At 43.4% G+C, this 25,847-nt stretch overlaps 1 protein-coding gene across 3 annotated transcripts in view; it reads right to left on the reverse strand.

The window, feature by feature from the left end:
- Positions 1–25,847, reverse strand: part of FBXL20 (F-box and leucine rich repeat protein 20) — an 84,040-nt gene that overhangs the window by 34,493 nt on the left and 23,700 nt on the right. For 2 of the 3 annotated variants that reach the window (XM_075911393.2, XM_006126214.5), the window contains exons 2-3: positions 17,932–17,993; positions 2,985–3,039 (exon numbers count right to left, since the gene is read on the reverse strand). In XM_075911393.2, the coding sequence (XP_075767508.1) occupies positions 2,985–3,039; positions 17,932–17,993 (117 nt within the window). Of the gene's footprint in view, positions 1–2,984; positions 3,040–17,931; positions 17,994–22,519; positions 22,592–25,847 lie in introns of all 3 variants that reach the window. The other variant, XM_075911392.2, reaches the window with a different exon arrangement.

The raw sequence follows: 25,847 nt of genomic DNA on the forward strand, positions 1-25,847 counted from the left end.
ATGTTCCAAGAGGGCCCAACCAGGACAAGGATTAGATGTGTGATAGCTAAACTATCCTAGGCTACCGTAACCACAAGAAAAATAAGCCAAACCAAGGAAACAAAGCTGAGTTCTGTTTACACTGGGCTGCAGAGGAACTGAGGCAGCTGGGACATGCACTCCCTTATGGAGAGTAGGACAAGTCCATCATTTTCATGAGAGCTCTCCTGTTTCCCCAGAGGAAAAGGTTTTACAAAGCAGTTCCACGCTCAGTATCAGGGGTGCCATATCGCTCCAGAGGGAATACACAGAATCCCACAAAGAACCACCCATTGTTAAAATTTCTCCTCCTTAAGAAAATGCACTTGGCAAAATATTTCTGTAGTGCCATTTTTGCTCACTTGAAAAAGTGATTTTTTAAGAGAAGAAATTGACAGGCTTTTAAAAATATGTATTACTTACTCTATGAGTGAGACCAAGTAATTGGAGGTTTATAGCTTGTGTTTATTAAACACAAAATGGTATATTAAAGTAATGTCATAATTGCCATTTTAAACACACAAGAGTCAGGAAATATAAGGCTATATTCTCATAACATCAGCAACTCTACCATCATTCTATTTATAATACGTAAGCCATGCACTGAAGTTAGCATTGCAGTACGATGAAATACTTCTTGTTGTATGCACAAAAGAACAGAGTTTACAGCAGTTGATGGAACCACAACAGAGTTCTCTAATTCCTGTGCATTTAACATTTCAATCATGATACTGCTTTCACGTCCAGTTTTTCATTTCATTACTTTTTTTCCTTCTTTGGGAAAATAGGAAGTGGAAATAAATATTCCAGGGGTCTTAGTTCATGGCACACAATCAAATGATGCACATCGTACTTTGTGATCCAGTGAGAGTACTATACATTTACATATGAGTTAGATGAGGGGCAGGCAAAATACAGCCCGTGGGCCAGATCCAGCCTGCCCTGATACTCTGGGTCACCAACGTTCCACAGGATCCTCAGGCAGGCTCCCTGCTGCCATGCACCGACACGCTGCTTAAAGCAGCTGGCTGCAGGAGCCAGAGTGTGCGTCTCTGTGCCATGCGTCCAATGGGAAGGAAGCTCCGTGTGCTGCCCCTGCCCCAGCACAATCCTTGCAGCTTCCATTGGCTAGAAACTGGCCAATGGGAGCTGCCTGAGCTGTGATTCTGGTATAGGCAGGAGGAGGTTGACACCTGGGGCAGATGTGCAGGAGGGAATGCAGAGAGTTGGGTTGTGACCTGGGGCAGGGAGTTGGGGCATGGGAGGAAGTGGGGTGCCAGGCACAGGCTCTGACCAGGAGGCGCTTACTGTAGCAGGTAGATCCCTATCCTCAAAACCCCGACCCCAAGGGGCGAGCTGGCAAACACATGTGCTGGCCCCAGGAGCCAGCCACTTTGAGCAGTGCATGGGGATGCAGCAAGCAGGGAGCTTCTCCAAGGGTCCCTCTAGGTAGTAGGCAGGGAGGCGCCTTCTACAGTAAGCGCCTCCTGGTAAGAGCCTGCAACTGGCACCCCACTGTCTCACCCCCCAATTCCTGCCCCAGGTCACAACCCAAACCCTCTGCACCCCCTCTTGCACCTCTCCTCTAGGTCAGAATCCTCTCCTGCACCCAGACCCCCTCCCAGACCCTGCACCCCCCATCTATACCTCCAATCCCCTGCTTCAGGTCTCAACTCCGTCCTTCACTTAAACTCCCTCCCAGGCCTCACGCCGCCTCCTGCACCCCAATCCGCTACCAAGAGTTCCCTCATGCACCCAACCTCCATTACAAATCTAGTAGGGCCCATGACTATGACCATCATGCTTGGGAGTTGGGTGGTGTGTTCAATTGCAAGTAAAAACATTTATGCTACAGCTTTTGTATTATATAGGACTACTGAGAATAACAGCAAATCCATGGAAAGTGTATCATCAAGTGGACCCAAAACTATCCAGCTTTGTCTTAAAGAGTCAGCAGATACTGGGATTGACCAATAAGGTAATTCCAATGTACTAGCGACTCCACGGACAAAAGAATTTTTATATAAGCATTTAGAACATGACTAATTTATGTGATTCATTATGGTCATTTTTCTGTGAACAAGGTATGTGTCTTGTTAGATGATAGCAAGATAAAAAGCAGAAATTCTGGTCAAGAGCCCATAAAACAGGTCTAGTAGCTATGGTTGAGTTGGCATTTGGGTTAGTGGGAGTTGCACACCCATCTTCCCTCCAGGAGTCTCCAGCTGAAGTATGTTTGCAGAATTGCATCAAGTTACAAATTACTTTAGCAGTTAAACACTGAATGAAATACTCAGTTCTCCTTCCATCTCTATTTGCATTGGCTATTGGAACAGATTAACTGTTCACTGAGCTCTCTTCATGGTGTTCCAGTTAATTAATGAACATGGTACATCTGCATTAAACCCCCCAGATGTTAGCACAATTCATTAAAAAACATTATTAGCTAACGTGAATTGAATACATTTGCTCCTATTGAGAGCAGCCTTTCTATACCCAGCCAAAATGTTTAGAAAACTTTTTAAAATTGATTTTAACTGACTTTTCTTCAATGGGACCTTAGCAGCCACCAAAGGGATATTGGATATTAAACCACCTTCATGGCTGTGGTAAATATTGGGGATATTAAAATTCAGGTTTTTTGGTTTATATGGGGGGGGGGGAGCGCTTGTCACTTCCTCACCCCATCCTATGCTGCTGCCTCTGTATCAGGAATGCAGGGAGACTTTGTGTGCAACTGTTTAAATGTGTACTTTACCATATCCCTAGTAAATATCAGAAACTCCTGGCATCACTAGATTAATCACAGAGAAAGAGGACTATATACACACAGCTGAGACATTCTGTGACCAGAGTTTTCTGGTATGTCCTTCCCAATCTGAGATAAAAAGGGCAATCTGGAAATATCAGTCAGAATAAGAGGAAAAAGTGCTGATAGATTTTAAGTGACACATATCGATTCTTACCCTGGAAACCTGAGCACAACGACACAGAGTGACCACATCCAGAAAAGAGAATATTCTGTAAAAAAAAGAGAGACAAACTTTCTTTATAAAAAGGTATTTTGGTTGTTTGCATCTAAAATAAAATGAATGTAGAAAGCTTAAAAAAACCCTTGAAGATACAAAACTACTTTGCAATCCAGATGAAAGCTTGACGATAAATAAAAGTGCAGACCAAGCAGTTAATAAATGAAAGAGTGGCCCAGATACTGGACTGCTATGAAATATTTAATCTTGTACCTTTTAGTGTTTGCTGACAGAGCGAAACAAACAATTATATATCAAAACAGATGCTTACTGCTAACCTTGTATCTCAGCAGCCAGAATTGTTCAATTAGCCACGGAAATAGCAGGATAAACTGTTACAGTTCAACACAAGAGAACAGTTGTACACATTTTGTATACTAGTGAAAAATCCCTTCACCCTTAACACAAGAAATGACTAAAAGCCCTGTTGTGCTCAAGCCCAAGGATGCGATGGAAGGCGTATCTTGCTTTGAAACAGCAAGGCAAGTGCAATTTGCATAAAGTCCGATGAGTTCATTAGTGCACCTGTGTAACTAAATTGTGTAAGGAGTGAGCAGGCTACATGGAATGCTGTCCCTTTGCATTAGGGCACTCCTAAGGATTAAGACCAGCTTGGTGCACAGCAGTCCATCTTGCCCTATTTATCAGAAACCTACAAGCAGATTGTTGTGCTCTTATTTTTCATTTGGCTCAGCTTTTCTACTCTTCAGTCATTTAGGCATCTATATACCTATATCTATATATTACAGTGTGTGTGTGTGTGTGTTCTGTCTGTGAGTCCATTTGTTTAAGAACTCCTCCTAACCATGAAGAGCTAGGATCACTACATTTCGTATACAGCTTTCTTTTATCTTGACTTAAAACAAGGTCAGAGTTTGCCAGTGTGTGGCAGGAAAACAGGAAGTGCCTGGAATGGGATTGTTTTCCATAATGTGGAAAGGGAGGGGGCTGATTGGAGAGACAGCGATACTGCCGAGTGACCACTGGGGGCAGCTGCACCAGCAGGAGATTGTCAAGCTGGGGACAGCGTTTCACTTTGCTGACCACAAGACTGAGTAAGTGTCCCCATGCCTCACACAGTGCCGGACCACAGTTGGGCAACATAGCTCCACGCCACCAGAGAGGCTGGACGCCAGGAATCACAGCCTGCCCCCGCTCTGGAGGAGACACCAGGAACCACAGCTCGACCCCGGACCAGCTGCTGGCTGTCAGGGGGACCCTGCTTTGCCTCCCGGACCAACTGCAGGGCAGAAGAAGGGGGGCATGGGAGGGAGGGGGCAGCCCTCAGAGCCCCCTGGACCAGTTGCAGGGTGGGGGACAGCTAGAGGACAGGGTGGGCCCGTAAAACCCTGGCCTCCCCCCTGGACAATTTGAAAGCCTGGTCAGCCCCCATAGCTCTGGCCCTCCGGGAGAAGCTGCTGCAGAAGCAGAGCCACCCTCACCGATATGGGCAGCCCTGGCAAACTCCACTCCTCCTCTCCAGTCTCCCAGTCCCTTGCCCTGACTCCTGCACCCCCACCACCTGCATTGAGTCCTCCCCACACCCAACTCCCTGCTCTGAATCCTTTCATCTCCCAAACTCCTTCCTATTCAATCATTTAAACAACAAACATTAATACAGTTAAGGACCTGAGCAATGCCAGGTATTTCTGCTAGTATACAAAAAAAAGTTCCAAATCCACTTAAACTCTCGAGGAAATAAGCAGTTTATCAACATTGTTTGGGAGCTAGAATAAGTCAGATGAACAGCAAAATTAGGAAGGAAATCAAAATAGTAAATACTTATGATAGCAACAATGAAATTGAATTGATCACAAGTTCAATCGTTTATTGCAAAAATAATATTTAGTTAAGAGCAAAGAGAGAATACATACTCATGCATATATGAAATTTGTGTGTTAATATTTAAAGTTTGAGATTTTAGAAAAAAGGAAACTTATTAATACTTGCATTGTAAGTGTTCAAGGGATAAGCTATTTTGTTCCATTACTTGAACGGGTAACTATTTACAAGGTATGTTCAGTTTACTTTCATTCAAGGTGTCTTTGTTATTAGAGTAAGAGTTAATACAAGATTAGACACATCTTTGACTAACTTAACCCTATTCACCCTCAGATTTTCTCTACTGCACAGGAATCTGTAGGTCAACTGAAATATTAAATTGCAGACATTTTTGCACACAATTCATCTATTTTTTCTTGTTACCAAACGGGATTGGTTTTATTGTGGAAATATCTAAAGAATATTTTAAATCTTGTGATTCCAGTTCTAGTGTTCTATGACTATGATTATGATGCAGGCTTTACTAGGCAGGAATATGGTTAGAAAATGTAACCGTTTCAAAGTGCATTAAGAAGACTCGGAGCTTCATAAACATACGTATTTCAGCACATTAAGCTAACCCAGGAAATTAAGGTTGTCTAGAGGATCCACTGACATGTATGGCACAACTAGATGGGGCACCTAAAGACTGAATGTACCCCAATGCAGCTGGAAGCTATTGCTATACTGTTGAGAGACTCGCACCGGGAGGGACTTGGCACTGGAGCAGAGGGCATTGTCAGACTCGGACAAGGATTTGGAAACCCTCCAGCAAGCTACTTCCCTCCTTCACTCCTCTGAGTTTACTTCAGAATCCTCCTTTTCACCTCCAAACCTCACCAACTTCTGACCTGTCTCCAATCAGCTAAAGAGGAAGCTGAAAAGGAGCAGGAGTGAAGAGAAGGCAAAGACTGATACAGTACAACTCCACCAGGCTCCTATTTAGAGTAGATGCCTGACAAATCTCTGCCTATTGCTTGCTGGTGGTAGGCACAGACACTGCAACAGTTGGGACCACAGAGATTCTCAAATGAGCAGTCCTTTAACATAAACAGGAGGGGGCTGGTAGCACGACATTCTTGAGGGGGTATCCATTGCTCTAGATTTCCCTTACGTCCATTGTTTGACAGTCTGGAAGGCCCAGCGAAAGGAGTAGGGGGAAGGAAGGGGACAACTGTCCAAGGCCCAGGAGATTTTAAAAGGCCTATGGGTCCTCTGCCACCAGCGATAGTGCAGCAAACATAAGGCAGGCTTCTCGCCTGCCCTCGCTCCACACCACTCCTAGAAGCAGCTGGTACCATCCCTGCGGCCCTAAAGAGGGGACAAGGGTTTCCGCAGCTACTCCACTCCAATCGCCAACTCTGCAGCTCCCAATGGCCAACAGCGGCCAATGAGAGCTGCAAGGGTGATGTCTGTGGACAGCAGCATGTGGAGGCCCCTTGTTCCCCACCCCTCCCACCCCGGCCTAGGAGTTGCTGCTAGAGGATGTGCCAGTCACTTCTGGGAGCTGCCCACAGTAAGTGCCAATCCCCTGACTGCCTCCTGCACCCCAACTTCCTGCCCCAGCCAGCGCCTGCACCCAGCCTCCCTCCCAGAGCCCACACCTCTTCCCACAAGCAACCCCCCTCCCAACCCAATCTCCCTGCCAGAGAGCACCCTACACCCTAAAGCCTTGAGCCAGCCTAGGGAAAGTGAGCGAAGGTAGGCATAGGAGGGAGAGGAGGGAAGGAGCGACAGGGGGTGAGGCCTCAGAAAAGGGATTCATGGAAGCATGGCGCAGCAGGTAGGGCAAGAGTCTCTGCACCACTAGACAGTTGGCAACCCTACCAGGCAAGTGTGTACAAGACTGCCCTGGGTACCAGCATCACAGACACAGCCAGACCTTGTCCACGCAGGCACAGCTTGTCTCTCCATGGGGGCCCCCATGGACTGTTCTGTCCAGAACTGCTCTCAGAGGGCCCGAACCCTGGATATAGTGACCTTCACGGAGATCCTGCAAAACTCAGTTCTCCCCTGCCCAAGAGAGTCTTGGGTAACAGATGGGAAGACTGATGAGCTAACTGACGAGAAGAGCCACAGCACGGTTTGGGAGACATTTGGAGTTGACAAAATATTGCTGGCACTTTGTTTTTCTTTGGATGATTTATAAGCCCGGTGAGATCCCTGGGCTAATGTGTTACTGAAACGGTTTTATATTAATTGTGTAATGTATCCACAGTCTGGGATAGCTGTAGAGAATAAATACCACAAAGGCAGCGGTAAAGCTGGGGGGGAAGGCACTTAAAATAATGAACAAACGTGTACTGCTAACAAATTCCACTTTACACCATGGAAGGATTAGGAGGAGTTATCAAGGCCGCTGCTTCTGCCAACACGCCAGCTGGTCAACACAGTTTATGAACATTAATGTGCATACTTTGTATTCAAAGTAATCTGTAAGTAGCAAAGCCAGGGGGCTGCAATTTTTCAGAAGTGGAGACTGGCAAGGTAGAATGATATGGTACAGCAAAGAGCATTATCAAAACTTTGACATCATCATCATCATCAGTGGAAGCATGTCTGCTGACTTCCTCGAAAGGAAATAAGCTATTCATCACGTCCATGTCTCATAAAAACAAAAAGTAATTCCCAGACTTGGGCCTCGCTGGAGGTCTCATTTGCCAGCGTGCTGAAGGCCACCCTCATTAGCCATTTTGTTTAGCTTTGCTGTAGGAAATAGGATTGCAAGCCGTTGTTTTCATTAACCTTGTGACCTCTGGTGCTCAACAACTCTGTGCTAGCTGTTAAGTAGCTCTTTCCCAGAGGACGGAGAAGGGGAGCGTTGCAAGGATGTGGCAGAATCAGAAGAAGCCAACAGCAGAGCACTGAGTGTTTTTTAAACAAAGGGGGTAAGGCCTTGTCTGCAAGGGAAAGGGTTTTCAGTGTGTTTTCCCCTGCTAACACTACAGCAAAGGAGGGTTTCCACACAGCTTTATTTATGCTGGCTACAGCTACTTCCCTTGTGAATCAGTGCATCCACAGTTCTGCGTGCTTTTTTTTCTTTTAATAACCACCCAACATTCTGGGCGTATATCCCATGGTGCAATGTGCTGCCACTGGATTCTACATCTTCGATGACTTTTCTCCACGCACTGTGAAATGCTGACTGGAATTCAGTGGCTTGGGGGGGTCAAACAAACTCCCATCATGCCCCTCCTGACATCCCATAATTCATCTGTTTTCTGCAAGCCAGTACCATTTTCACACAGCGTGAAGGAAACACTGCTGAACACAGCGATCTGCACCAGAATAAGGAGGGTGAAGAAGGACTGCTTATTACAAAACTGGTCTAGAAGAGGAATTTGAAGCTCGAAAAGAGAAACAACAAATCAGACTCTCTTACTAACATAGGCAGTCAGAGGAAAGTGAGGGAGGTTTGCGGCTACTTCATCCTCTCACCCATGGAGTGACACAGGGCAATGTACTCTGCTAATCAGAACATTTCAATCTCCTGTGCACAGGGCACACGCACACCTGCAGCTCTGGTCCTAATGTGGTTTTCATTATTACACACAGCTCTGGCTCCAGAATACCTTGTTTGAAAACTTTTAATAAATCCTCAGCATACAAATATCTTCCCTCAAATGAAGTGCTATTTTATAGTATGACATCAGTCAATGTATCGGCTCTCAGGGAAGACTATGGAAAAGAGGAAGTTCTCTTCTTGTCTCTGGGTTCATGAAGCACTAGTATCTGTATCTACAGGGACACAACTAAATCACCAGGCAAGCTCACGATCCACAAACTATAATTCTTCCTCTAAAGAAAGGCCAAGCCACTAATACACATTCTGTAACAGAATTGTTAGATATCTGTTAAAGTCGTACCATGTCCCTCTCCTTCCCTTCCCCAAGACAGAATAAAGGACGCTGACAATTGCCCTTCTTTCCCCTTGAGGATACACATCTGAGGCCAGAATACACACAAAAGCACGTGAAAAATTCTCCTGTTCCTAAAAGTCCATGTCTATATGATCCAATATACTTAAGATTACAGGGCTCTTAATCTTACTTTTCATCTCTCCTGCCACACCTCCCTCAATAGCCTTCCTGCACTCTTGTAAGATTTGTGACGGCCCTAGCTAAACTGGTTGCTTGGGAGTGGTTGCCTGACAATGACTTCATGGGCAACAAACAATGAATTTAAAATCATGCTCTTAAATAGCAAATAAGATTACTTCTAAAAAAAGGAAGAAGAAGAAAAAGACTTCTCGAGGCTGTCTGCAGTACTCTTCCCCTAGTCTTTTCCCCTACTCACTGATACCAAAGAATAACTCAGCAGAATCAAGCTATTACAAATACTGTTTCAGCAACAGGCTCTACTATGCTGTGCACTTTGGCTGTTTCAAGACTTGGTTCCAGCCTGTAGCACCTCATCATTAATGGAGAGAACACTGGAGCCCACAATTTCCTGTGGGTGACCTGAAGTTATTTTACCACGGTAAATCCAAGGACAGTCTTTTCTCCTCAAAGAGAATGCTAGAGGGAATAAATCAGGTTGCCCTGCATGGCTAGGCAATGACAAAACAGGTTTCCTCCAATATACACACAGTATGGGTCATATTTAAATACTGGTCTCTCTCTTCACCCCTGTCTGAATTATGCAGTCTGCACAGTACAGGCAGCACAAAAAAAATCCACGGGCAGATAATCCAACACTCCTCAAAAATGTAATAAACATTTCTGTTAATATTGCATGACTGGTTTGAAAAGAGTACAACAGAAAAACAATCAGTGCAGTCAAAAATTTGGACGAGACCTATCTAGGCCCTTCCTAGATATACTGCAATATTCGTATATTAAAAAGAGCCACCTCTTGGTGTTGATCCAAATTATTTTGGAGGATATGCATCAGAGCATGAAAGTGTTACACAAAGCATCCTTCTAGTTCCCTATATAGCTCTAAATTGTTATTTACCAAGCTAATAAAGATAGTTATTAGTTGGAATCAAACTCTGAGAAGCTGCCAAAAAGTTAGCAGGTTATTTAATAGTGTATCTGCATGAAGACTCTCCTCGTTTTTGCCTTATTGGATGAGTAAAATCAGCTATAATTTCAAACCGTCATGAAAATACTCATTTTGTTTTTAAGTTCTACACAGCATATTTATTTTGATGAAATACATCTGCTGACATTTGACTATTCTGTTGTCACACTTGGCTTTTTCCCTCCTCACAGAGGAGTGGCAGCAAGAAAATAATCCATGCTTCCGCTCAAACAGTCATTGGAAGAGGGAGGCAGATGCTTATTCAGATATTATCAGCATTAAACTAAATCAAATCTGTTGGTTATGACAGAGATTAAGTAATTCTATTGAGAAACAACAAATTAAAACTATTCTTCAAAAACAGTAAGGACGGTGAGTGATACCGTGCCCCCATATTTTTATGGAAATGTGTTCTTGAAAATTAATACGCATGACTCTAATATGCTTTATGCAGAACAGGGCAAGTAATTTATTATTCAAGAGCTTGTGATTGCCTGTGTATTCTATTTGTGCGCATGTATCTTCTTGTATGTCAAGTTAGAAATATGAAGTGTAAACCTGTTTATTAATCTAGGTCTTTTAGCGAAAGTCAGTAGTGGTACTTATGGAACTTAATGGTATGGCACTCAAGGCAAGGATATGTTTTTTTCCTGAAACCTGGATTGTGGTTGACCTTATAAAGACAGGTGACCATGCCACATGGGGCTGGACTCCATCTTGAATTTTGTGTTCTTGCAGGGGAGGGATTGGGGAGAATGAACAAAGACTTCCAGTCCTGGGGAAATTCTATTTAAAGCATGGGAGTCAAACATGAAGAGTCTTGAAGAGTTTAAAATTATAGCTGATTTTCTCATTCAATAAGTCAAAAAGAGAAGATTCTTCAGCTGGCCTCACAAACTATTCCCACTACAAGAGGATACATGGAGAGACCTGGAAACAAATAACTTTAATAAGGGGAGAAGCCATTAGGCCCAGGTCAGAAAAAAGTTTAGCTCTGGCCTGAAGAAATCTACTTGAAATAAGGACTAGGGTGTGAAATTATGATTTGTAAAATTTCTCTTAGTGTATTAGGCTTAGCTGGAGTGTTTTGTTTATTTTAGTTTAGTATCTGTCTATCATCACTTGCAACCACTTAAGTCCTATTTTAATACTTAATAAAATCACTTTTATTATCAAACCCAGTGTAAATAATTGTTACCTGAGGGAAGCGGGGGGGACACAACTGTGCATGTCTCTCTTTCATTGATCAAGAGAGCAAACTTTATATAAAACTTTGTATAAAACTTGTATACAGCCTAAGATAAATTTATTTGGGGTTTTGGTCCCTTTGGGGCTAGACTCTTGGGAGCTATCAAGTCCTCCCAGAGCTGAACTACTATCAATGTCTGTGTTACTCTACTGGAGGGCTGTTACTCCAACTCTGTGCCTTTGCAGAGGGGAGACCAGAACTTGTGGCCCAGCAGGACAAGGTAGTGGGGCACCCCAGAAGGTACGTAGGTAGCTCAGTGGTATGATCAGCACATTCACTGACAGTCTCAAGAATCACACCCCATCACAAAGAGGGATTCAGAAGAACTGTGAAAAGACAGGATACTGCCTGCTCCAGATGTCCTAGCACAGTCTACAGCAAGGCAAATAGCCACAATATATTCCATGAAGACATGTCCAACACATTTCTATAGTTCCAACTTCTTCAAATCCATTCAGGATTTTTTAAAGAGATTCTTTATTCTTTCTCATCACCACCATCATTGCCTTTTACTTTAAAGTATGCTGGATGAAGCCTCTTTAAAGATATACACCGGCAAAAGACTACCATCTGATTTATGGCCTTGGCCTGCAATCCTGTGAAATACTATTCAAGCAATAAGAACAGCCACGCTGGGTCAGACTAAAGGTCCATCTAGCCCAGTAGCCTGTCTTCAGACAGTGGCAGATACCAGGTGCCTCAGAGGGAATAAACAGAACATGTAATCATTGGGTGATCCATTCCCTTCCTATTTATTTGGTTCCTGTCGGCACAGACTATAGTTCGCTGCATCTCTCATTGGTAAACCATTCAATTGTGTTTCAGTCCTTCACTCTTTTGGAGCAGAATTAAAGCTACAGAAGGAGAAATTAACATGGAAGCACATACAAAACTGCCGTGCAATGTGCTGAGGGAAGGCAGGAGATAACGGGGCACAGAGGTGGCACAGAACCAGAAGATGAGAGGACTTCAAAGATGACTGACTTTATTGGTGAACCAATTTTGAAAAAGCAAACCTTAGGGCCCGGGAGACCAGTCCAAAGAAAGGTATATCTGAGAAATAAAAACTCCTTAGGAAATGAGTACATACCATTATTTCTCTAGGAAAAAAAAACCTCCTTCAGACTTCTAGATGGAATTTGGCCTATATTCAAAAGTCAATTGGCAGGTTGCCTTAACGTATAAATGCCCCCTTCTCAATGGACCATCGATACCATCATGTTAGATAGATAGTACAGATAGTCCTACTGGAACATAGCTAGTCTGCCAAAACAGATGTCTAAATCAACCACAACTAGTGCCAAAATGAAACATGAAATCACCTTTCAGAGTCAATAAGCCAGCTGTTGGCCTGTCTCAGGGAAGGAGTTTCTAAATTCTTGCTACACAAACCAAGCAGCTAAGCACCGTCCAAGTACAAGTTGGCAACGCTGCAGGAATGAGAAGAGGATGAACTGAATTCCATCTTTTGATGCTTTGACTCTTTTAAAAATGTACTTTGTTAAAAAAAGGTGCAAGCCTCTAAAAATTCAGCTGGCAATGGCAGAGAGAAGCAGCTGCATCAGGTATAGCAATATCATATGGAGGAGAGGGGAGGTGCAGAGACCCAGTCTGAGTACCTCAACCCTAATGCTCCATGGACTCAGATCTGTGCAGAACCCCTATGCTCTTTTGGTGCAGCAGGGCCCGGCTCATCCCACCCCACTCCAGCCATAGAAACTTGGGGGCAAAAACTGCCAAAAGTTGCCAGAGACTAGAGCAGAAACAGACAAGCAATTGATGCAGGGACATACAGACTCTGCTATCAACAGAATGGGGGTTAGGGTGGGAGAGTTAATATTTTTTAAATAGCTTTTGTTGTGGACATTCTTCCCCTTTTGCTGATTGGCTGTTCACTCCACTTTTTTCTGCCCCTTCCTTTGCAATCTCTTTACTCCAGCTTTACTTCCCATCTTCCATGTACCCCTTATTTCCTACTAGGGATGTCAAAATGCATTTATTAAGGTAAACATGTATCAGAGGCAGCAGTAAAGGAAGTTGGGAGGGGAGGGCGGCTCCCCAGGAGCCGGTGCGTGCTGGGAGCTGTCTTAAAAGCCGGCTCCCACCTGCCTTCTCCCTGCACTGCTGCCACGCTGATACCGAGATAGCAGTGCAGGGATTGGGGGGGACTGCATGTAACTGTGAAGGTTAACCATTTATACATATATACGTTTACACCCCTATTTCTACTATCCCCCCTTTTAATGTGACTCTACCTTCCTTGTCTTTTAAAATAATCCTCTCCCAACAAAACTCCACCCTGCAAAATTCAAAAAATTGGACTTAACATGGCTTCACAGTGTTCACCTGCTTGTATGTCACATCTCTCCCCTCAACCCTGTGTCTATATCTTGTTTATTTATATGGCAAATTCTTCAGGACAGCTCTATCTCTTAGGATATTTTGCAAAGTGCCTGGCACAATGGGTCCATAGGCACTACCATAATACAAAAATATTTGGGACAAACCTTAGAATTTGAAGGGAGATCGCAATAGCAAGCTCATATAGACTGATAATTACATAGTACAACTGGTTTCTCTTAAGAGGGATATACTCACAGAATGCTAGAGTCAAGTCACTATATTGTGGGCTTAGTCACTGGTTTAACATCTCCCCCTCAGGATTCAAAGGACATTGGCATTTAACAGATTTGTTCCCATAAAAGTTCAAATTAAGCATAGCTTTTTGGATTAAACAGGGGGCTGGAAATCACAGATTCTAAACCCAGAAGAGACCATTGTGATTATCTAGACTGACCTGTATAACAGGCCCCGAACTTCCTCCAAAAAGTTCTTAGCGCATGTGTCATGAATAGAAGCTGCTAAGGAGAATCTGACTTACCTGGAGAGTGAGAAAAAGGTTAAGCAACTGTGGGGATGCACCTAAGGGAGGGGGCTTCAGGCATTCAGCCAATGAAACGCAGACAGGAATTTCAAAACGAGGGAGGGTTTTTTTCCCCTCTCTTCCTTTGTTTTGAGATCAGAGCAGTTTTCCCTCAGGTAACAAGGGAGTCGGGTTCTCCCAGGAATGGATTCTTTGAAATGTGTAAGTAAGGAAAAGTTTAGATAGTCCATCAGATTTTATTGTTTTCCTTGTCTGGGGGTTTGGAAATCATGTCTGAGCTGGTTAATTGTTTTTCTCTTTTGTAACTAAGGATTACAACCTAGGGATTTCCCGAGTCTATTTCGCTCCATGACTTTTTAACACTCAGTCATTTACTATGCTTGCAACAGTAGTCTTGTTTTAATAATAAAAGTGTTTTCTTTTTGTTCTGATTAACCCATATTGGTTAATTTTTGTATCCTTAAACCTATGTGCCTAAGTTACCCGGGAGAAGCACAGCCCCATGGTTCTCCATGGATTACCTCTGTTTGTTTTCCCAACTCTAAGCAAAATGGAGATTTGGGTAGGGAGGTTCAAGTGACCTCTTCTCTGGAAAAGGTCTTATTTTATGTTTTTTATTTACACTTGATGCTGGCAGCAAACCAACTGTCATTCTTTTGGGTCTCAGAGAAACTGAGACCGGACAAGTTTGTCTCTGGGAGTTACAGAGACAGGATCTTACAGAGTTTATTCTGCTGGCCGGCCCCAAGTGCTAGGTTGGGGAATTGAGCCGTGACAGAATGTTTTTTAGAAAAAAAATCCCATATAGATTTAAAAATTAACCTTGGTAAATTGTTCCAATGGTTAATTACTCACTGTTCAATTTAACTTTTAATCTCTGCCTCCATTTCCTTATCTGTAAAAAGGGCAACGAATTCATTTCTATGTATTGAAAAAACTGTTTGGGTAAAGACCATCTGAAAGATGTAAAGTGCTGTAAGTCTTCACCCAAAACCTCAGCAACCAGGCAGGATGAGAGAATAAGAACAAAGTCATGCAGATTTCTACACTGTGTGGATGACAAGGCCCATTGTCTGCCCATTTTGCACCCTCCCACAACTGAAAGGGCTCAAGTGTAGTTTTTCACTTCAGAACCACATACAGTACATGAGACGTCAATACCATCCCCAGAACGGCCAAACTGGGAACAAGAAATTACTCAGCAGAGATTCTTACACACACCCGTCTTTGTCTTGTAGACACTGACATTCATTTACAAGAGATCCCCCTAGATAAATGCATCCAAATCTCTTTCAAAGGTTGCAGTGTCAATCTGCACTAATTAATCTTCACAGAATGCAAACAGTGGATTCCAGCTCTCCAAACCCTTACTTATGAACTTTTAACGTGCATAAACCAGGGATGTGTCAGTGTACATGTTTAAACAGTTAACTGATAAGCCTGGGCTTATCGGTTAACATTCACGGTCACACAAAAGCCCCCTCCCTCCCTGCTGCCACTAAATCAGAGGCAGAAGCAGTGGGGGAAGGAGAGAGCAGGCAGAAGCTAGTGCTTGGGGAGAGCTGGCTTTTAAATAGGCTCCCCATGAAGTGCCTGATAGAGGCAGCAGTGTGGAGGGACAGCAAAAGCCAGTATGTGCGGGAAGCCAACTTTTAAGCTGGCTCCCTGCATGCACCAGCTCCCATGGAGCCGCCTCTCCCATGCGTGTAAATGTGTAACCACTGAAAATTTCAGCAGTTGTACATTTACAACCCCTCCCACACACACATTTTTTAACATCCCTATTATAAACTCATGCTTTTTCATTTTAAAAACCAAGTTTAGCATAACCCTGAACACAAACACAATTTACTGGCAGGTACGAAGGACAAATGACATTGGATGAACTACTAGTATCCTTTCCATACTAAAAACGCATCCAGCCCTGGGCCCTTTGTCTGAACTATTGATTCTATTTACTAACACAAGTGGAAATGTTTTTGTGAGTGTGAAATACCCTAGCAGACATGATCATAGAGAGAAAAGGAGGAACATCTAGGAGGAACTTCCAGTCGCAACCACTTCCCTAGATTCGGAAAGGGCCTATTGACCCCTCTGAGACCTTTCCAGTCTGACCACTGTGTCAGAAATCTCAACCCAACTCCTTACTAGCCCTGATGCCTGCAACTTTCCCCTCCTCAAGGCCATTCAAATGCTGCTCCTAACATCTTTCTAGCTTATCACTGTGTCATCCCTTGTAACTTCCTCCACTGGAACAACTTCTCTTACAGTGAAGCAGACAAAATTCTTGCCTTATTAAAATCCTTTGCAAACTGGCCCCAACTTACTATACAGCCACTTATTTTATTGTGAGGGTAACTTCCTGCCCTCGCTATACCAATGATGCCACACTCACTCCTCCCATGCCACAGCTACACGTGGTAATTGGCTAAGAACCATTCACACAGCTAGTCTGTGCTAAGACATACTATATTTGTTACCCCAACCTCCTCATTTTCCTTTCCGGCTTAGCTCATCCACCCGTTGTGGTTGCCTTTTATACTGTAAGTTCTTTGGGACAGCAACTGCCATTTGCTAAGTGCATACACTGCTGATTCAAAAACAAATATCCACAACAGCAAGGAGAACGGAAAGTGTCAGCAGTGACCCACCCATCTGATAGAATATTCAGTTATTTCAGTTCAAGATTTACTCCCATATTAAGGCAGGTTTGCGATGCCAGTGGAGATGGTTGTGGAGAAAGTGATTCCCGATACAAGACACCTATGAAAACTCAAAGTTGGTGCTTTGAATGGTGGGTGCACCCCAATCTGTGGCCAGTAAACAACCAGAAATCACCTTTCAGAGGTGGCTAGTGAATGACACACTCACTACGTGATGAGGATGATATCAGTACATTTTTCCGGAGTGACTAAGTGACTTAAGAGTCCAAGTCCCATTGACTTTCATTAAAATCTCATAGGTGTTTTTTAAAGCTTTACCCCTCAGCTAATGGGATATCATGAGAAGTAATGAACATCCCAGATATTACATAACCTTTATTCATTTTATTTTAAGTAGGCTAGTGCTTTTTTCAGAGTCCAGGGCTCACCTCCAAAGACTTTAAACTACCATTAAATCTTGAATATCACTGAGCAATACTTACACGCATTTGAAGAAGTTTGCTCACTTTAATAATTCAGATCCTCAGCACAGACTGCCAGCTGCTATTCTCTACAAGCTATGCTCTAGCCTGAGCAAAGCAAGAGATGAAAAAGGGGAGACAAAAATTGTATTTTTTTCCAGATTTGAAAAATACCTGCCACTTAGGCTGCTCTAAGCTTGCAGTCCAGTAGTAAACCTGAAGGTGATCCTCACAGTGTAAGGAATAGATTGAGATACTAAACACAAGCTAGATTCCACAATACCATAACAAGAGTCCCATCTCATTAGATGCTGAGCATTCAACTCCTATTTACAGCAGCTGCAACTAAAAGTGTTCAAGTGGAATCCTGGGCATCTTCCAATAGTGTCTCACATTTTAAGTCTTTGGGAGAAACAAGTTGTGTAGGTTTTTTCAGGTGGAACATTTCACATTAACAAAATGAATATAGGCAGAGGGTTCTATTTTAGACTTTACTGATATTAGTTTTCATTGAAGGCCTTTCTACCTATGTGTTTTTCATCTATGAAAACAGGCAACCAGCACATTCATCAAACATTGTACAAAGACATGAAAAACAACAACAAAATATTTACCATAAATTATTGCTAATTCAGGCCTTTGATCAGCTTAGTGTGTGTTTATGGCTTGATAATTGAAGCAATCCATGTTCATAACTTATGAATGAATCAGCTAAATTAGCTATTGCTTGTAAACAGACACAAAGAAATTCTCCAGTTTCACAAATTGGAAGATAGCTTACCGAAGTAGCAGTTCTTTTGGAAGTTTTTTGTTGATTACTGCTTCGTCATTATTTGAGAACATCTGCAAACAAAAATAAACAGCTTAAACCACTTGGCCACCCTGTATGTTCAAAATAAATCATTACTTCTGGGAGCACAACTGCTGCTTAACAAGACAATTACAACTGAATCGACAGAGCCAATAAACTCTCGAACTTTGCTTAAGTTCTCAAATTCTAAGATTGAGCACCAGTGTGTGAGTGGCATTTTACAGGTTGGATATATTTTTGCTCAATTTGGTCAAAAATGCTTTGTGGGTTGATAAGGAGGGATTAATTATAAACTGTTTTGGGAAAATAAGGGTTGTTGGGTGCTGTAGGATGAAACTTACTGTATGAAGGAGCATCTGATCACATACAGTGCTAACAGTAGGATCAACCGGAATGTCCAATCAAAAAGCACTGCTGACCAGACTGTTAAAAGTTTAGTTGGCATGGGTCTGGCAGTCACCCTACTTCACACTTTGCACAGATTCCCCAGAAGCAGTGACATGTCTGTCAGCTCCTAAGTGGAGGGACGACCAGGGGTTTTGCGTGCTGTCCCAACCCCAAGTGCTGTCTCCACACCTCCCATTGGCTGAGAATTACAGTCAATGGGAACTGCAGGGGCAGTGCCTGTGGGCAGAGGCAGTGAGCACACACCTCAAATAACCATTCACATTCCTAGAGCCAGGTTTAACTGGTAAACATCACCCTTAGTGGATGATCCTTACAGGTTACAGGCCCAACCTGGCCAGAGCAGTATGCTGCGGGTAGGGGCACTCTAGCCTGGCTGGAGGGGCCCTCCTGCCCGCCCCCCTTTAGCCAGTTAGCCAACTAAATATAATGTTTAACCAGTTAACAGATTAACCCAGATTTTACACCCCATGACTAGTAGCCGATGGACATGTCACCACTTCCAAGGAACCCCCCGACGGTAAATGCCACCCAGAGCCTGCATCCCAAACCTTTCCACAGTCCTGAACCCCCTCCCACACCAAAATCCCTCCCAGACCTCGCATCCTGCTATCCCTCCCACATCCCTGTCCCAGCCTGGAGTCACCGCCTGTACTCCGAACAACTTAGCTCCATTCTCCCAGCCCAGACCCTCCCTATTAAACCCCAACCTCTATCCCAACCTGGTGAAAATGAGCAAGTGAGTGAAGAGAGGATGGAGTGCGCAGCAGTGGGGCCTCAGATATGGAGTGGGGCCAGGCCAGGACCTTAGGGGAAGGGCGAGGCAACGGCATTTGGTTTTGTGTGATTAGAAAGTTGGCACCCCTGGCTAACAGAGACCTTGAATCCATGGCACTGTGCTGTGAAGATGCATCAAAGCACAGGCATTTCCATGCAAGGAGAAAAATGGAACATTACACCAAACAATCTTGGGACACTAGTTCTGGGGACAGAGGACAAGAATAATTAGAAAGAAAAGTAACAGGGCACTCAGGGAGCCACAACGTACAGGCAATGGCAACTGAGGAAGAGGGTGTGCTGCCTCTTGTTTCCTTGACAAAAAATGAGGAAAAAAGGAAGGAGAACAGATAAAGGAGGAGTATTAACTGCTGCCCAGGAGCCTAACTAAAAGGACTTGCACAATTACAGTGAAAGGATAAAGGAACAATTTTTGCAAGCTTTGAAGAAAATCACCCCTTTGTTCCCCCACACAATCGTGACCACAACTATGGCTTGAAGTTCCTCTCCACTGTCACTTAAGCAAGGGTTTGTACATGCGTACATACACACACGTGCGCTAAAGATTATTCAATCACATAGCAGTCCACTAATTTACAGAAAGGGCTCTCTGATCAGCTGATTAAGGTTTAAAACCACCTCACCAGCTGAATGAAAAACAAACTACCTGGGCTTCAGTGTTCTAGTTACCAACAAGACTTATAAAGAAGGCAGGAGGGCAGAATCTCATGTGTTCCCAGGGATGAGCTACATGTATTTAAAGGCTTAGCACTTCCTTACATTGAAAAGGGCACTTGAACCTGGGGGAGGGGCAATACGTATCATGAATACAGTACACACATCACTGATGTGTACAGCCCTGTTATTCTGTATTCTTGTGTCAAGCATTTAAGTTTCCCATACCTATTATACAGTGATGCTGTGGCAAATTTCCAACTGACAATGAAAAGGTCTCTCACACCGACAAACAAACAAGTCTAAAAACGAGTTACATTCATTAAGAAGGTTTCTAACCTTTCTCCATAGGCAAGAACAGTTGTGTATGTGTAAGTTACATTCCACAAATGCAAAGCCTAGCAAGATTAATAAGCAGTGAAGTTACACTCTAAAAAGATTCTTATCCGCTGATTAAGTGGGCTTCGCTAAACCAATCTGTCTATATAGATGCAAAGCAAATAAACCCAGCATTAACACACCACCAGGTAGGTCACTCTCCTATTGACAGAGGATCAGATTAAGAGTTAAAAAAGGATAGTAAAAATCTCCCACGTTTTAATATTGGCTACATCTATTTTTCTGAAATACAAAAGGCAAAGGAAAGACTTCTGAATGTTAAAAGTGCTACAGTGGAGCAGAAAAACTCCAAGCCATCCTTACACATACCATACTTTACCACAATAAACCACCACGTTGCATATATGTGGGCTCTTATATAAGTATCCACATGCAGATAGAAGTAATGAAGGTGGGGGTCTATAAGCCCTGGTCTACAAACGGAGCATCCACACTACTGAGACTATTATTTTGAAATAAATGGCTGGTTATTTCAAAATCTGAACTCGAGCTTTCCTCGGGGAATAAGCTTATTTTGAAAGTTATTTCTGGAGTTATTATTCCAAATTTAGTTATTTTGAAATAATTTCCTAGTGTAGACATGCCCTAAATGAAAGCCCTCAGAATATGGGTTTCTTTTCATATATAAGTAACACATGTTCTGCTATCCCAAGCACACATCAGAACTGCTCTTTGGAAATAAGGGTAAAATTTTCAATAGCTCTTCCTGATTTATAAGCCCAAGTTCTGTTTTTCCTACCAGTAATATTACCGGATGCCTTTGCAGGTAACAAGTGTGGCTCATGGGTTTGTCAAGCTGACGATTACCAGACTGTTGAAGTAGCATTGTCAACATTCTGGGAGCTGAGATGCCTACAACAAACCCCATTTGCTCAGTAAGGAAATGAGATTCTAGATAAGTCCTATTGGCAGAGTCGGACAGTGGTACAGGGCCTATTTATGGAAAAGCAGAAGAGGATGTGATTTTTTTAGGCAGCCTCAGAGGTGCATATGTGTATCTGACCTCTCTCCCCATAACGGCCTGTGCCAGGATTGTATGTTTGAACCAAGATCTCCACACTCTGTTGGGGTGGGGAAAGAGAAGCCAGATACCAGTAGAACAGCAGTTAGAAAGGTTCATGCTCAAAGAAATTATCCGGGACACACAAAGTCCTGAAATAGAGATGACACCTAGAAGTGGTCAAGAGAACTTCCCCTTCGTCCCCACTTCTCAAGCCAATCCAAACATGGCTATTAAGTTACAACGGGTTCTTCTGGATTCTGACAACCAGAGTTACCCATGCATTGCACTAATTACCTCAAGTCACTAGTTAAGGTTAGACTCCCAGGCTACTTGGAAACCAGTCACTGTAGAATGCAGCTGCCAGCTTTGAGTTTTCCACAGGCAGTATATTATACCTGACCACTTGCTTCAATACATCCCAGGGTACTGACCCAAATTATAAAGCCCTTTCCATTGTTTGGGTCCTGACTACTACAGAAACTGTCCTTCACCTTGTGCAATACTGAGGAAGTTGCAAAAGGTTTATGGTAACAGCTTGTACAGTTAAGGCAAGGGTTTGGGGACAGGACAGTCTCAGTGAATGGCCCTCATTCTGCTCTGAGTTTGGTGACACTCAGGATATAGCGCAGGTCCCACCTCTTTCAAATGGGTATGCATAAGGGGAGAACAAGACCAGCAAGAAATAACCTTTAATGTTTTGGCAGTGTATCAATGATAAACCAAACAGAAGAATTTAAATTCCTCAGAGTAAAAGATCCTTGCCTATCTGCTCCATGTGCAACTGAGACAGAAAGGAAGAAAAAGAGCGAAGAAAGAAACAATAAACTGTAAATCTGTAGAGCCCTTTAGGAATACAAAATTTGTATCTGCTTCCACATCTGTATCCACAAAAACGAGTCATGGATATCCACATTGATACCCACGGATGCAGATGCACGTGGAGATCAAGTGGATAACCACAAATTTGCAGTTTCCAGCTATAAAATTGGTATCTGCATCCACATCCATATCCACAAAAATGAGCTGCAGATATCTGCATCCACATTTGTGAATGCAGATACTGGCAGATATCCGCAGATTTCCAGGGCTCTATAAATCTATAGTCTTCCATATTTATCAGTCTGCTTTCCAAGTAAAGATTGTGCTTACATGCACAGACCCTGAAAAAGACTAGTTTTACTGGGGAGTGAGGACTCGGCAGCAAGTCTGCACCAAGAATACACCTAACGTCTGAAATGTTAGAAGTTAACCAAGACTTCAAATCTTTTGACTTTATTTCCAAAAGTAATTTTTAATGACCTTGGTTTTGCTTTTCTTAACATCCCTCCAACACCAGACGTTTTTCTGTTGAGTGGGTTTTCTTGCCAGAAACTATAAGAAAACAAACGCATTTATTGTGTGTTAATTTTGCTGCTCATATCAAATGTAAAATTTGTCCCAAACCTCTGCCCCACAAAGCAGGAAATCCACCCACCATGTAAAACCCCGGATAATGGAGCAGGACAAAGACCAAGAATGAATGGATAGAAGGGGAGTATGGAATTTACACACACACCTCTACATGAAAGCAAACCATGGCACAGTAATGCAGCCTCTCCCCAAGGACTATTCCAGTTTATCTGTTAAAAGTTCCTGCCTCGTCCAGCTGCCTCTCTACTACACATGTCGCCACCAAAACAGCCCCTTTCGGAGACACTCCTGATGCACTCAGGAACCTCTACAACAGAGGTGGGGAATCATTTTCAGGTCGGGAGGCACTGACCCACAGAAGTTGGGGGCCACACACAAGTAAGCAGCAACACCCGCCAAACAAAACAAACAAAAACCAAAACCCAACCCTCACTGACCTGGACCCAAGTGAGAAGGAGAAAGAAAAAAACTCTCATAGTTGTGGCCCCCAACTGAGAAGCAGGAAGAAGACAGACTCTCCCCCCCACAAGCTGCAGCCCCGGGAAGGGGGAAGGTGCTAAGGGTCAGGACTCGCCCCTAGGTCTGGATTACCTCCTCTGGGGGGACAGGGCTAGTAGATTTTTGCAGTAGTGGGCTGGAGTGGGGGGTCTGGGTAGGAGGTGGGGTGCAGGAGCAGGCTGGGGGTGAGGGTGCGGGGTCTGGGTGGGAGGGGACAGGGGATGGAGCGCTTACCTGGCTTTCCAGGGGAGTGAGGGTGTCACAGGTAGCTCTGTGTGCTGCAGGGAAGTAGTTCTTCTTGATTGCGATTCCCGGACAATGGGAGGGACAGGAGCCTGCAGAGAATGCTTCCCTGCAGCACACAGAGTCTCTTCCTCCCCGTGCCAGGCAGAGCCCTGTGGGCCGGATCTGGATGCTGGCTTGTCTTGATCGGGCCCATGAGGCTTGGAGTCTCCTCCTGCCCCCTCAGTGGGCAGCCAACACTGGCGCTCCAGCCATGGCACCCCTTCGTGGCTGGAGTGCCAGTACCAGCTCACACTACTGGGGAGGAAAAGGGAGCCCCAAACTGTAGCAAGGCAAGCCGCAGGCTCGATCTGGCCCACAGCCACCAGCTATGGATTCCCTGCCCCTACTCTATAGTATCACAGCTCTCGTAGTTCACCACTGAAGCCCTGTGTAAGCTATCCAGTGTGGGCGGGCTCTGTAGAGGTCTTCCACATTTGGATGACTATAACCCAAAGAGTAGAGCTTCACGGCAATCAGTGTTTCAATGTCACAAGCCAAAGGAGTAGAAATCTCTCCTGAAGACACGAGGTAACACACTGCACACACCATGGAAATGGAGCGAAATCCCTGTTCATGGCGAGGGAAAACGTGTGGTGTTTTGGTAAGATATATGCATCGAGTAAAATAAGCAGAAAAGGGTAAGAGAGAGAAGAGTAAGGCTGTCCTGTTTTAATAATGTTATTCTCTTATTAGCCTTTCAGGACAACACCTACTTATATTTTGAAATGATTCCTTTGTTACCAAGGCCAGGATGTGGACAACATGCCAACGTCACAATACCTAAAGGAGTTGGTCATTAGTAGGTTAGAATGGCTTGTGTTTCCCATAAATATATTTCAGCTCATGTGCCAAAGCTGGAAAATTGGCAGAACCTGTGGAATTTTCCAGGGCATATGTCAGCTAGAAGTTTTACATTTCACACACAGGCATTGAACTGCTCTGGAAAGATTTCCCGAGCTATTGTGCTCATGCAGTTCAGCAGTATTTCTACATGGAATTACCTCCCTTATTAGAGAGACAGGAAGGAAAAGGGAGAACACACAGGATTCATTTAATTGGAACTATGCGTTAGATAGTATGACTTTGTAACCCCAAAGAAATCATACAGCTGCTGGATTTTATCCTAAAATCAACTTTTAACAATGTATTAAGGTATTAATTGGGCTACAAGCTACATTTATTTCCAAATAAGAGGAAAAATGCTAAACCCATTTGACTCATGGCTAGAATAATCTTTTTTCCAGTGTTTTGATGAGGGTGCTCATATGCATACAGGGTTCGCATTTTCATAAGAACACTGTTAGATTAATGCCACAGGTGACAGCTGTAAGGAAAAGATCTTGCAGGCTCAATCACCTGACATAAGTTACAAGATGCCCCTTTAATTTACAAAGTTTTCTTTGTACACATAGTTAATGAGAAAGAAGCCCAAACACAACAATTTTGTATTGGTTATAGACTGATGCCTGTACAGAGATTTCTGTCATTATGTACCCATTTAAGAATACAATAATACTTCTCTCCAGAATATAAAACCACCACTGTGACCCAAACCACGCAGAAATCTAACTGAATGGACTCTATGTCCATGGGAAAAAGTATCTGAAAGACTCAAATAAGTACAAATCTTACAGCCTAGCTCAAACGGGGGCGGAGGGGGCTTCTTTTATACTGATTCACTCAGCAGAAAGGAAAAATGGTCAGTTTTCTAAATTGTCTAGTTCATTTTGTCCCTTTTTGTCCTCCAGTGAACACTATGCTACAACCACCCCTTCTAGTTCTTCATATTAGTTTTTGCAAACTGACAATGTATCTTGTCTGACACTATTGTAACTTTTAAGAAGTCATACCTATGTAATCACCTTTTAATGATACTGAAGATGCTACTTGTGCATTTGGTATTCTAGCCATTCATTAGAGGGCACAGTGATTACAACCGGGCAATGGCGTCTAAAGTGGCAAAGGTGTCTGCATAAAGTGGCAAAATGCACTGTCAACACTGTAGATGAACTAGGCCTACTTGTGCGTAAGTGACCCTGAGTATGTTTTTAGAATGATGAATATTTTTGCATATGCAATAGTTGTGTATGTACTATGTACATGTGCAAAAAAGGGATATTTGAATAGAATAAATGTAAAGTTGTACAAATGAAACAATTTTTAGAGTACAGTATGTGTACTACATAAAGAAGTTACAATACACACTAGAGTATTACCTCATCATACTATTGCAGCAGTTATTTCAGGGCTCTTCCGACAGTGCTTACACGATCAGAGACAAAGGCTCAAAAAGTGTGGGTGCAATGAGACTGCGGGTTCTGCAACTTCAGTCTGACACACTAGAGCGTGGGTGAATATATTTAGTTTGGTGCCAGGCTGTGCCTCCCACCAAGCCTTACTTCAGCATATAATATTTTGCCTTTAAGTGAGATTT

The sequence above is a fragment of the Pelodiscus sinensis genome, chromosome 29 (assembly GCF_052426305.1).
Source record: "Pelodiscus sinensis isolate ZL-2025 chromosome 29, ASM5242630v1, whole genome shotgun sequence".
NCBI classification, from domain to species: domain Eukaryota; kingdom Metazoa; phylum Chordata; order Testudines; family Trionychidae; genus Pelodiscus; species Pelodiscus sinensis.